Here is an 11,464-nt window from a genome sequence, read left to right as displayed (position 1 = left end):
CAGATGTGGGGAGGGAAGCAGAAAGAAGGGGCTGAATAAATGTGATTTTGAGGCTGCAAGAGGAAAAAAGCTGAGCCTGATGGCAGCTCTCAGTCCCTTGCTCTCCTTTTGTGTGTACAGAACATCAAGGCAGAGCCACAAGCAGAGCTGCCCAAAGCTCAGAGTGACATCATGGCAGTGAAGAGAAAGAACAAGGAAGACATGGGAAGAATTCAAGAGGAGAATCTCCATCAGCAGAAGGGCGATCATCAAAACCAGGTGAATGAAAGAGTGGCAGCCACTCCACTCATGAAATGTCCTCTCTTTTGTTTATTAGAGAACATGAAGAAACAGCTGGATGCAGAGCTTCAGACAGCTCACAGTATGATCAAGGCAAGGCATAAGCAGCTGGAGGAAGAAATGAAAATCATCAGAGAGAAACTTAATTGCTTCCGTCAGTCTCTGCAAAACCAAGTGAGTGAAAGAGGGATGCAGCCACTGCAGTCACCAATCTGGTGGTTTCTGCCCTTCTTGCCTTTCCAGTGCAGAGCAGCAGGGAGTGGGGCCATGCCTCTGAGTGCCATGCTGCTGTAGTGTGTGTATCACAGTCACTCTGAAGGACATTTCCCGGTGTGCTGAATCTCAACGTCTGCCCTGGACAGTGAAACTTGTCCTTTGGCCTTTTGGCCAGCAGTCATCCCAATTGATTCCTGCTGGCCTGTTCCTGCTCTCCTTTTTTCTTGAGGTGTTTTTACAGTGGAACTTGGTGACCCAGATGGAGGATTGAAACAAGCTGTTGTATCCCCTGTCAAACTGTTCTTTGCCTTTCCTCACAGTCGATGACTCCTGGCTGACAGGGACAAGCTGTAGTGTCTGACTGCTTTGTTCTGTTTGACTTGAGGTGCAAGTGTTGACATCTCACCGGGCAGCCTGCGAAGACTTGCAGGGAATGTGTGGCAATGAAGAACCCCAAGTTAGGAGTGAGGCACAGGAACAGTGCCCACCAGAAATGCTCCAGGTCCAGCACATCATGGGCTCTGAACCTGCTGCTGCAGCAGCATCACCTCGAGGAAGCCCTTCTGTGAAACCTGGGAACTCAGGCTCGGGCACATCCCGGGAACAGGAGATTGAGGAGGAGTACCTGGAGCTGCTGGGTACGTCTGGGGTGTTTCTTATCTGAGGGACAGTGTGTTGTGTGCAGGTGTCAGCAGAGCTGTACCCAATGCTCCTCCTGAGCTCGGTGTCACAGGGACATTTAGGACTCCCCAGAGGCAGTGCTGTGCTCCGAGGCAGCGAGAGAGCTCTGGGTGTTCCTGCTGCCTCTGAGGGCACCTGGGACTGGCTTGGGTTTGCCTGAGCTTCCCTCTCTGCTAAAGGCTGAAGCAGGGATTTTTCTTGGATCAGCAGAAGGCTGTGACCTAGTAAATGATCTAGGCAAGTCCTGTGTGCTAGTGGCCAAACTGAACAGAATTTTTAGCTTCCTAAATTCTCCTTAGACTCTTGATTTGCAACCAGTTATCACAGCAAAAAAACTTCACAGAAATGGACTGACTTTGGAGTTTTGTCTTTTTGGTTGGGGATTTTTTTTGGGGGGTTGGGGTGGGATTGCTTTTCTGTTGTTCATTTTTGGTGGGGGTTTTTTGTTGTGTTTTTCTCCATCTTGAAGGAGCCCTTCTACCCCACGTTTTACTGATGTCATTTTTATGACTGTTACTGTTACCACTACTACATCTGCAGTTCATTTTCATGGGAATGGTATATTTTTGTCAATAAGAGGATGCTATCTTTGTGTCAATAAGAACTACTTTGAAAGAACATCAGGTTACAGGACAAATAGAGAGCACAAGGTATTTTCCATGTGCCACCAAAGAAAAAACAGAGACTTTGATAACAAACTTTATTTAATCTTCTAGTTTTATGCTTATCAAGATGTGTCCAGGAGACACATCCAAGTGGCGTGATCAGATAAAACTGTACTGCAGGCATTTCTCAGGAGAGAGCCTCCAGCCCAGCCATGGTATATCCCTCAGATCCATGGCACTTTTCCATACCTGATTCCCACTCTTTCCCATTACTGTTAGAATCCTACCCATTGGCCCAGGCCCTGCTCAGATCAGTCTCTAGGAAAACACATCAAGCCCTTTGTGATTCTGCAGCACAACCCAATGAATCTGCTTCTTGCCCGTAACAGCTGCCAGTGCTGTGCTCTCAGATGAGAGACCTGGTGGGGCTGAGACCAGAGCCCAGTGGATTCTGTGTCTGCCATCACCTGTTGGGACAAAAAGGGCACTGATCTGTGCCTCGGTGTGGCTGATCTCAAAGCCCATCCTGTTGTGTCCTGAATGGGGGTAACAGCTTGTCTGGGGCTCAGGCTCACTCTGGCTTCTTCCCATCAGTGCCTGTCAGTGCTCATGCTGGGGCTTTGCCAGCCTTGTTGTGGTCGCTGCCCTGTCCCTGAGGGCTGGAGGGACTGCAGAGGCTGGAGTCTTCCTTAGCTGGGAGAGGGGCATCTTTGAGCTCAGCCTGCTCACAAACAGGTCAGGGTCCTGATGCCGAAAGCCCCGTCAGGATCGGTTACAGCTTGAGCTGCTCTGGTTTGGGATGGGAATGGGAAGGCATTCCTTTGGCAAACTGCTGAAAGGTGGGGAAGATGTCCTCCTCTCCTGGGATTGTATGTCCCTGTGCTTTGTTTCCTGTCAAGAGAACTCTTCAAAAGACTGTACAAATCAGTCTCTGTGCTGGCCACCTGTGCTGCAGGGCTGTCTGCCTGGTTGTGGTTGTTGTTACCCAGCCGACCACAAAGGGCTCAGAGCTCCAGGCGCTGGGGCTGCCTTTTGTATCTCCTGGAAGCTGGGATCTCTGCTTTAAAGTCAGCATCTTGCATTTTGTTTCCCTCAGGGAGAATGGTGAACACCACTGAAAATCCCCTGATGAAATACACGCATCTGAATTATATTGGCAGCGGGTGAGTCCAACAGCAGTTACTCCTGCACAACTATGGGCCAGGTGTTTTTGGGGTGGAATGTCTATCCAGCATGAAGTCAGGACAGCTGCAAAGATGATCACACACTGGGGATAGATCGTCCCATCTCTCAATGCTGCTCAGAATTTGTGAGTGGGCTCAGAAGGCATTGTCAGAGATGCCTTGCTACCGAGGCCTTGCCTGCATCAAGGAACAGGACCTGGAAGGTCTCCTTGTCTCTCAAGTGTGGGACAGCTCTGTGTTAATTTCTTTAGCATTTTTTGTGTGTCTCAAAATCATACTGGCACACTAATGAAAAGAGAAGAAACTTGCCTGCCGGAAAGAGCAACCTATGCCCTATCAAAGCTGTGAGATAACAGTTGCCAGGAACAATTCTTTCCCCTGGTTTGAAGAGGGAAACACTCTGTGGTCAGGATAGGAACCACACTGTTTAGACAGTGAAACCCAAGAGGAAAGACTTGACTCCCTTTAGAAATTGGACCCCAGTGCTTCAGGAACAGGCCCAGTGCCCATGCACTTGAGAGGAAAATGCATCATCTCCCTTCTGGCAGAGCCCTCCTGCATCCTGCAGGTTTTGACACTACCAGCAGAGATCTCCTGTGTGGGCTGGCTTTCACTGCAAGATCTAAACAGCTTCTGCTTTCTCTGCTTCTGTTTTTTTTTCTAGGACTTTTGGAGATGTTTACAGAGCACTCGACAGTGCCACAGGAGGAGAGGTAAATGTCACCAGCCCCTGCAGGCTCTGCTGCACTCGAGGGCTTTCCCCTCTGGTGTGAGCTGTGGCTGGAGCTTTGGGCAGAGCTGTGCTGAAAAGGCACAAGAAGCACAGACTGGTGCCAGCCCACAGAACACATATGGGACTTTGTCCTCCTCAGCTGCCGGAAGGAAGGCACGGAGGGCAGCGGTTCCTTTCAGAGAAGGACGCACTCACTCGCTCTCCATTGCTAAAACAAAGGTGGTGCCTGCGAGCACCTCACTGCTCTTTGGGGCTACAGCTTCAGAGTCCTGAATTCTCGTTTCTGGCTGCCAGCAAATCCATCTGAAAGTTACTGGTAGTTCCTTAGCCACCTGCAGTGCTGCACTTGGGAACTGCACATAGGGAGAGATCTGCAAGGCGTCCTTGAAAGCCCTAAGCCCTGCCCATATCACAAGATTTATCCACAGAGTATTAAGGCATGGATTCCTTCTTCTGAGTCCCAAACAAAGCAGCAGAGAGTGTGGTCAGAGGTTTGTGGGTGATAACTGAGACACCGTTGTTACCAAGTGGTCAAGGCAAAATGTCAGTGGCCCCACGTATCCTGTAACTGGCTCCCAAGGGAGCAGAGAAATGGGCTGTTGGAATGTCAGTTCCTGATTACTGCAGTGCCTAATCACAAGGCAGTTTGGCACAGCTCAGCTGTGTCATTGCAAAATCACTTGCTCCACATGCCTTGTGGTCTCGTGCCACCAACCCCTCAAGTTACTGATTTTCAATGTCATTTTAGGTGGCAATAAAAAAAATAAATCTTCAAGGAGTGAGGAGGAAGGAGCTAACCTTTAATGAAATAATGATCATGAAGAGGTATAGGAGTCCCAATGTTGTGAATTATTTAGACAGGTGAGAGGTCATGGTCTTATCCCATGGATGTGTGTTTACATAAAGCAAACATGAGAGGTTAAAAACCCACTTTGGTCAGTGGCAGCAAGTAAAGCTGTTAATTTATATTTATTCATATTTCTCTACTCATCTCCAATGGATGAGAAGAGAGTGCATCTTGTCTGCATGAGTCTTCCCTGGCACACCTACTTTGATAATTACTCCAAAATTATTCAAAACCTGGATCAGCTGTATCTTCCTAACTCAATAGCCTCAAAGATCACTGCCTCCACATTTATGTGGGATTGATTTTTTAAAGTTTCTTAAGTGCAGATAACCCATCCTAAAGTGGATTTCCCTTGGATTGTTGCCCCTCTTTGCCATTGCTATGCATGCCAGGAAAACTAGGTGCTTATTTCCAGAAACACCATGCCTGGCATGTTTTATATCTGGGCTCTTTCCAAACTGCACTTTTCATTTGCTGCCCATCTAAGACATCTCCTTTTTCACAGATGTGTCTTTCTCTATGAGACTGCACAGATTGCGAATAATGCACAGCCAAGAGGGAATGTCTATTCCTTTGATTCTGTCCTTGTCACAAAGGCATCTGGAAATAAGAAACCTGGAAGCAAAAAATCAACGTAGCCATGCATGTTCATCTTCACCCCCTTGTTTCCTTCTTTCAGCTACCTTCTGGGCGAGGAACTCTTGCTGGTTATAGAGTACATGGATGGAGGTGTCCTGAGCGACATCGTCAGCCAGACCTGCCTGTCTGAAGATGAGATGGCAGCCATCAGTCGGGAGGTCAGCAATCCCAGCTGTGTTTCCAAGGCCTTGGGCAGGATTGTCTGGGAAACAGGGGCTCAGAACAGGAGAGGTTTCCTGTGCCGAGCTTTGTTTCTGTGTTGCTGGTATGCTATGGGCAAGTAAAAGCATCTCAAGTGAAAGGCCTGCCAGTGCCCCTGCACTCCCTGTACTCAGTGCCAGTACTCTTATCTCCTGCTGTTGTATTCTCGCTCTGTCTCTTGTATTTGTAGTTGCTGTTCTCCACCTTGCCTCTCTAAATGTTTGCCTGGAGTCTGTCTTCACTGCATTCCTTGCCTGTAAAAGCAAAGGTGCTGGTGGCAGGATTTGAAACAAACAGCAAAGAAAGAAGAGAGAGACTCGTTTCTCTCAATGCTCAGCTAAAAAGGATAGGAGTGCAGCCAGAATGCTCTTTGCTTCTGAGCACATGCGCTGCAGCAGGAGTCATCCTGGCTGGTTGGCAGGGGACAGCCTACAACAGCAGGTGCTGTTGCTCTTTCAAAAGCTGACGTGCCTTTCCTCAGAAAGGTCCTGCTCTGCAACTGTTGGAGCAGCAAGCTCTTCCTCTCAGTGGCCATGACTGTTCTGCCATTACTCCCCATTCCCCTGGAGAGGGAATCTTTTAGATTCTTTGTTTCCTTTCTTGTGTGATGAAATCACATCACTCATTTTTGCCCTTCTGTTTCTTCTGTTTCTTTTTTCTCGCTCAGTGCCTGCAAGGACTGGATTTTCTTCATGCAAACAATGTGATCCATCGAGACGTGAAGAGTGACAACATCCTTCTCAGAACGGACGGTTCTGTCAAACTGGGTCAGTATATTCTTGGTCAGGTGCAGCTTTCCAGGGATGTGGGTGTGGGGCTTCTTGGCGTGACTGCCAGCTCCCCAAAAATGGTGCTGGTGGCAGTGCAGGGACCCCTGCTGCAAGCTGAGGGCACAGTTGCAACGTGCACAGAGGTAGAAGGAGCCACAAGCAGTCAAGAGTGGCCTTGCTCTGTGTGGGTCCCTTCCAGAGGGAGGGAGTTACAAGTCTAAAGTTTCCAAAGAACAAAAGCCACTGCTAGAGGCAGTGTAAAACATGGGGGGATTTTTAAAGTCGCCAATGCCAGGAGATTCAACAGAGCAATTTCAAACTTCTACTGGGGAATTATTTTGCTTGCTTTGCTAATTGCACAGAATTCAAATAAAACCAGTATTTTGTTTTCTCCTCAGCTGATTTTGGCCTCGCTACTCAGCTCACCCCTGAGCAGAGCAGACGGTGCTCGGTAACCGGGACTCCTTGGTGGATGGCGCCTGAAGTGGTGACAGGTCAACCATATGGCCCCAAAGTGGACATATGGTCTTTTGGAATTGTGGGAATTGAAATGATAGAACAAGAACCTCCTTACTTGGGCGAAAGTTCTGGCACGGTAAGGAGCAAATACTCACTGATCCCACTGTCTTTCTCACCTGTCCCATGTCCTGTGTGCCACTGGACAAAATCCCATTGCCATCTGCTGGAACTACTTCCACCAAGGTCCCCTCCTACAAATGTCCCTGCAACACATCAGCATCTGCTGTACTTTTGGTTGCATCAGTGGGGGAACTCAAGCCTTACCACATGCAAACAAACTCCAAACAAACTCCATTCTCACTCAACACTTTCCTTTGGGTTAAGTGGTTCCAGTTCTTTTGTCTGTGTAGATGGCCTTAATACAGGGAAAAAGCATCTTAAAAGTGTTGTTATCTTTCCAGAAATGAAGGAAGGAAACCCAAACCCAACAAAGTTTCTAAAACTGTGGTCTTTAGAGAGGAACCTAACCCTGTGTGCAGTTTCTTCTCACTGGAAAACATGGGCATGAGGGTGTAATGCACAGAGTCTCTTCTGCTTCTTGTGCAGTGCTGCTGAAACACTCAGTGACCGTGTTTCTCTCCTAGCCCAAGCAACATTCTGCACGTCACCAAGGCAGAGCCTGGTGATGTGGAGAGCCTGCCAAAACCTCCTGTTTGTTTCCTGGCACTTTCTGGCATGGGCCTACCATTAATGCATTGACTTGAGCAGCCAAATGACTAGAGGGTGTCCATAGGGATGGAACCTCTCCTTCTTCTGACCTAGAAAATTTTTCTTTGGCTGCAAAAATGGGAAGCTGAAATTTTCAGACTGCTGAGAGACAGAGCTGCAAGTGGCTCCTGTGTGCCCAAGCAGGCATTTTCATCCCAATACATTTGTGCAGGCATCTTAATGTGTCTGTGTTGAAGAGGAGATTGTAAATGTTTGTTTCCCTACCTGGGTATTAACTGATGGATTTCCTTTCTTTTCTTCCAATTCCCATTGTTTTCAAGAACAGCACAAAAAGCTTGATGAGTTTTGTTCTAGGGCACGTGCGCTTAAAGGACCAACTAGCACTGCAGAGATGCCTTTCATGTACTAACCCTTGAAATTAGTTAGTATAGCAAAGTCGCTCTTCCAAAAACCATCTCAAGCTGGCATGAATCCTCAGAGAAGCAAATGTCCTTTTGCTGATGTAGTTCCCACTAACTAGGTCAGGCAATGAACTCAGCTGCCAAGGCAAGATCTGCAGGATGGTAGAAAAGCTGTGGCTGCATCGGGGTTTGGGTTTTTTTGGTTGGTAAAGGAAAGTCATCTCTGGGTCTGTGCCAGGGCAGAAACTGCCACTGAAGAACAGAGGTTAAACAAAGGGATCTGGGAGAGCCTTAGAGATGTGAAAGCAGGAGGTGGAGCCTGGTGTCTCCTTTCTCTCCAGGCTACATACCTGATAGCCACAGTAGGGACTCCACAGCTGCGGCAGCCCAAGCTCCTCTCGGCTTTGCTGCGTGACTTCCTGAGCTGCTGCCTGCAGACAGACGAGGAGCAGCGCTGGTCTGCCAAGGAGCTCCTGCAGGTAAAATGTGAAGGGGCTGCCGGTGAAACAGGCTCTGAGGGATGGGCTCCTCTTCCACTCAAGCCCAAGATAGCAGATGAGCCCCCTTCCTCCTCACCTCCACTCTTGCTGCTCTTCAAATGAAAATGGTGAGGAATCCTAGACTGGGCTGGGCTGGCAGGGCCCTGTAAATGTCCTCTGGTGCAAGTGTCCTGCAATGAGCAGGGACATCTTTAAAGAGATCGGGTTGCTCAGAGCCCGTTGCCACTGGAGCCGGAATGGTTGCAGGGATGGGGCACCTACAAGCTCTTGGGGCAAGCTGTGCCAGTGTGGCACCATGCTCTGAGTACACAAGTTCTTCCTTAGACCTACTCTGATAAGATGCCCTTAGTGTTTAAAAAGATTTGTCCATATCCTATTGTAACTGGCCCTGTTAAAAAAGATGTCCCGCACTTTCTTCAAAGCCACTGTGAAGTCTTGGAAAGTGGCAATAAAGTCTCCCTGGGGCCTGTCCTTCACAAAACTGAATAACTCCAGCTCCCTCTGCATTTCCTGTGAGGAGAGGTGCTCTGTCCTCTGACTGTGTCTGTTGCCCTCTTTTGTGATTTGGTGGAGTATTCAGTTTTATCTAATGGCAAAAGAATTGAAGTAGAGCAATGCAGGGTACAGAGACATGAAATGGTGGTGGAGGAACCCAAGGAAGCCAGTCCCAGCCTAGGGGTCCGAGATTTTGCTGTGGGCAGGAGGGGCTGTGGGGGGCTCACTATGAGCCTCTGAGGGGCCCTGGTTGGTGCCCCCCAGCCCACCCTCAGAGGTTTCTGCCATGCAAACAGGGACAGCTGGGAGGGACTTGTCCCAGCCCCATCTGCTGCCTGGCACGCTCAAGCAGATGGGAACTGTGCCAGGGTTACTGCCAGGCTGTGTGGCAGAGAGGGAACTGCAGGGCCCAGTGCCACTGGGCTGGCCCTGCTGGGAAGGAAGGTGCCATCCAGCACACGAGGGGCAGGGCATGGAAAGGCAGACAGTGCTTCCTGTCCCTGTGGGAATCAGCACAGTGCCTGTCTTTCAAAGGCAGGGCCCTATGTGAGTCATTGGAGTTTCCTGAAAGGAAGAAAACCCCGGGACAGAAAGCACCATTTCTAGAGCGCTGGCAGGGCAAAAATCCCAGCATGATGAAGACATCACAATAAACAGATGAATGGGATTCTGGGCCAGGTTTGCCTGTGATGGCAAGGTCTTGCACATTGGGGATGACTGGGGAGCAGATGGTCCCATTGCTCCTCTTTCTGGGTCTTTCCAGGAACTTGATGTATCCTGATTGAGTCCCTGAAGCAATGAGCTTGGAAAGTAATGGTTCACTGTTCTTTGTTTTTTTTTTTTTTTTTTCCGGTGGACAGCATCCATTTGTAACCTCAGCCAAGCCACCATTCATCCTGGCACAAGTCATCAACTCAGTGAAGAAGACGAATAACCCTAACCCTAAACTCTAAACCTAAAACCTAACCCTAATCTTAAATGCTAACCCAAACCCTAACCCTATCCCTATCTCTATCCCTTACCCTTTCCCTTACCCTTTCCCTAACCCCAATCCTAAGCCTCAGCCAAAGCCTAAACCTAAACCCAAACCTGAACCTAAGTCTAAGCCTAAGCCTAAGCCTAAGCCTAACCCTAACCCTAACCCTAGGAGACGAGAACATAGCAATCATGTCAAGATGTTATCTCTGTTACCAATTTAGAGTAGGATTGTAGAGTAGGGTTGCTAAAGAGATTTGTAGCATAGAATTATAGATTAGAGTTGTAATTAATAAAGTTTCTGAAACATCAACTCACTTGGAAGATTCTCCTCCTTCTGACCCCTTCAGAAAATTCCACATTTTTTTCTGAATAACCAATTGTTTTTTATTGGTACTAAGTCACACATATAGCTTTTTTTGTATGGTTTCATAAGTGAGGAGGGCTCTTCTTCATTCATCCTCTCCAGACCGCACTGCCTTTGGAATATAACCCACTAGCTGGTGATGGCACAGCTGTGGTATTTCTAGTTGAGGCAGAAAGGGCAATGGCATTTGAAGGCAAAACCAAAGGAAGAATGAGGCAGCCCAAACACCCTGTGCCGATGCAGGCCTTCAGCTGTGACTGGAGAGCAATGGGGTTCCTGCCACTTGGATTTGTATCCCTAAATGTAATAATCTCTTTGGCTGGAGGAGAGCCTTGCTCAAGTGAGAAAGCAGAAAGATCAGAGAGGGTGCTCGGGAAGGTCTCCTGTGGTGCAGAGCTGTCAGCGCCTGTGAGGTGAGAGCGGGCCTGGCCTTGCCCAGGCTGGAGCCCCAGCAGAGCCCCGGCAGAGGCTGAAGCAGCCTGAGCCCCGGCAGAGGCAGGCTGGAAGGAGGCCCTTGGAGCTGCAAGAGGCAGCAGCTGGGCCCTGGGTGCCTCTTGCTGGGAGCGGGCGAATCCTCCGCTCTCAGAGCCCAGGTGGCAGCTGGCTGCTGCTGAGGGGAAGCGCAGCCGTGCTGGGCACAGCCCGGCCTGGGGGCCATGGCCGTCTGGAGTGTGCCCAGGAGCAGAGAAAGGCCAAGGGCAGCCACGGGCCGCTGGGCTGCCTGAGGATTACTCCTCTTCTGCCGGCTGCCCTGCAACTCTTGGCAAAGGCCAGCAGCATGTGCAGCACTCTGGGCACCGGGGCAGGGAGCCGGGCTGCTTGGCAGGCTGGAGCACAGGGCAGCTCCTTCAGGCCCGGCACTTGTGCCAGGGGAAGCGAGGCCAGCGTGAGGCAGGGACAGCTTGGCAGGGCCCATCTGCAGGAGCCAGCCCCTCACGCAGCTCTGGGAGGAAGCGCCTGCAATCCTGCAGTTCTGCACTGAACCAGAGCAAAGGTGTGAGATGCAGAGTGTTTGGCAGAAATATTCAGGCCCACCAGGCCAGCCTGCTTTGTGCTCTGTGGTGCACAGCAGGCGCTGTGCAATGCAGCTCTGAGCTGCTGGGAGAGAGGCAGTTGGGGATGTGCCTGAGGTGAGTCAAGGGGTTAGCTGAAAATGGAATTAGGATAATTGAAAAGCGCAGATGGGTCGAGGGGCCAGCTGGGAATAGAATTGGGATAGTAAGAGAATGCATGTTTTAGTTAAGATTTTAAAATGAGGTAAGAAGCTAAGTTAGTAATAAAGCTAGCAGCAATCATGTCCCTTAGTTAAAGAGTACCAAATATATTAGGAACGTAAAGCTAGGAGTGACAGTGATAGAGGAAGCAATTGTGAAGAAGCTGAGA

The 11,464-nt window shown here is 49.4% G+C and overlaps 1 protein-coding gene across 1 annotated transcript; it reads left to right on the top strand.

Moving 5' to 3' along the window:
• The first annotated feature begins 6,065 nt into the window (after positions 1 to 6,065).
• Positions 6,066 to 9,976, top strand: LOC134432917 (serine/threonine-protein kinase PAK 1-like). Its single transcript, XM_063181789.1, has 4 exons — positions 6,066 to 6,152; positions 6,554 to 6,750; positions 8,086 to 8,223; positions 9,600 to 9,976. The coding sequence occupies exons 2-4, from the start codon at positions 6,628 to 6,630 to the stop codon at positions 9,690 to 9,692; spliced, it is 354 nt and encodes a 117-aa protein (XP_063037859.1). The 5' UTR covers positions 6,066 to 6,152; positions 6,554 to 6,627; the 3' UTR covers positions 9,693 to 9,976.
• Positions 9,977 to 11,464: the final 1,488 nt, after the last annotated feature.

The sequence above is a fragment of the Melospiza melodia genome (genome assembly GCF_035770615.1).
Source record: "Melospiza melodia melodia isolate bMelMel2 chromosome 7 unlocalized genomic scaffold, bMelMel2.pri SUPER_7_unloc_2, whole genome shotgun sequence".
In the NCBI taxonomy this organism is placed as follows: Eukaryota; Metazoa; Chordata; class Aves; order Passeriformes; family Passerellidae; genus Melospiza; species Melospiza melodia.
This window is presented reverse-complemented; position numbering and strand designations above follow the sequence as displayed.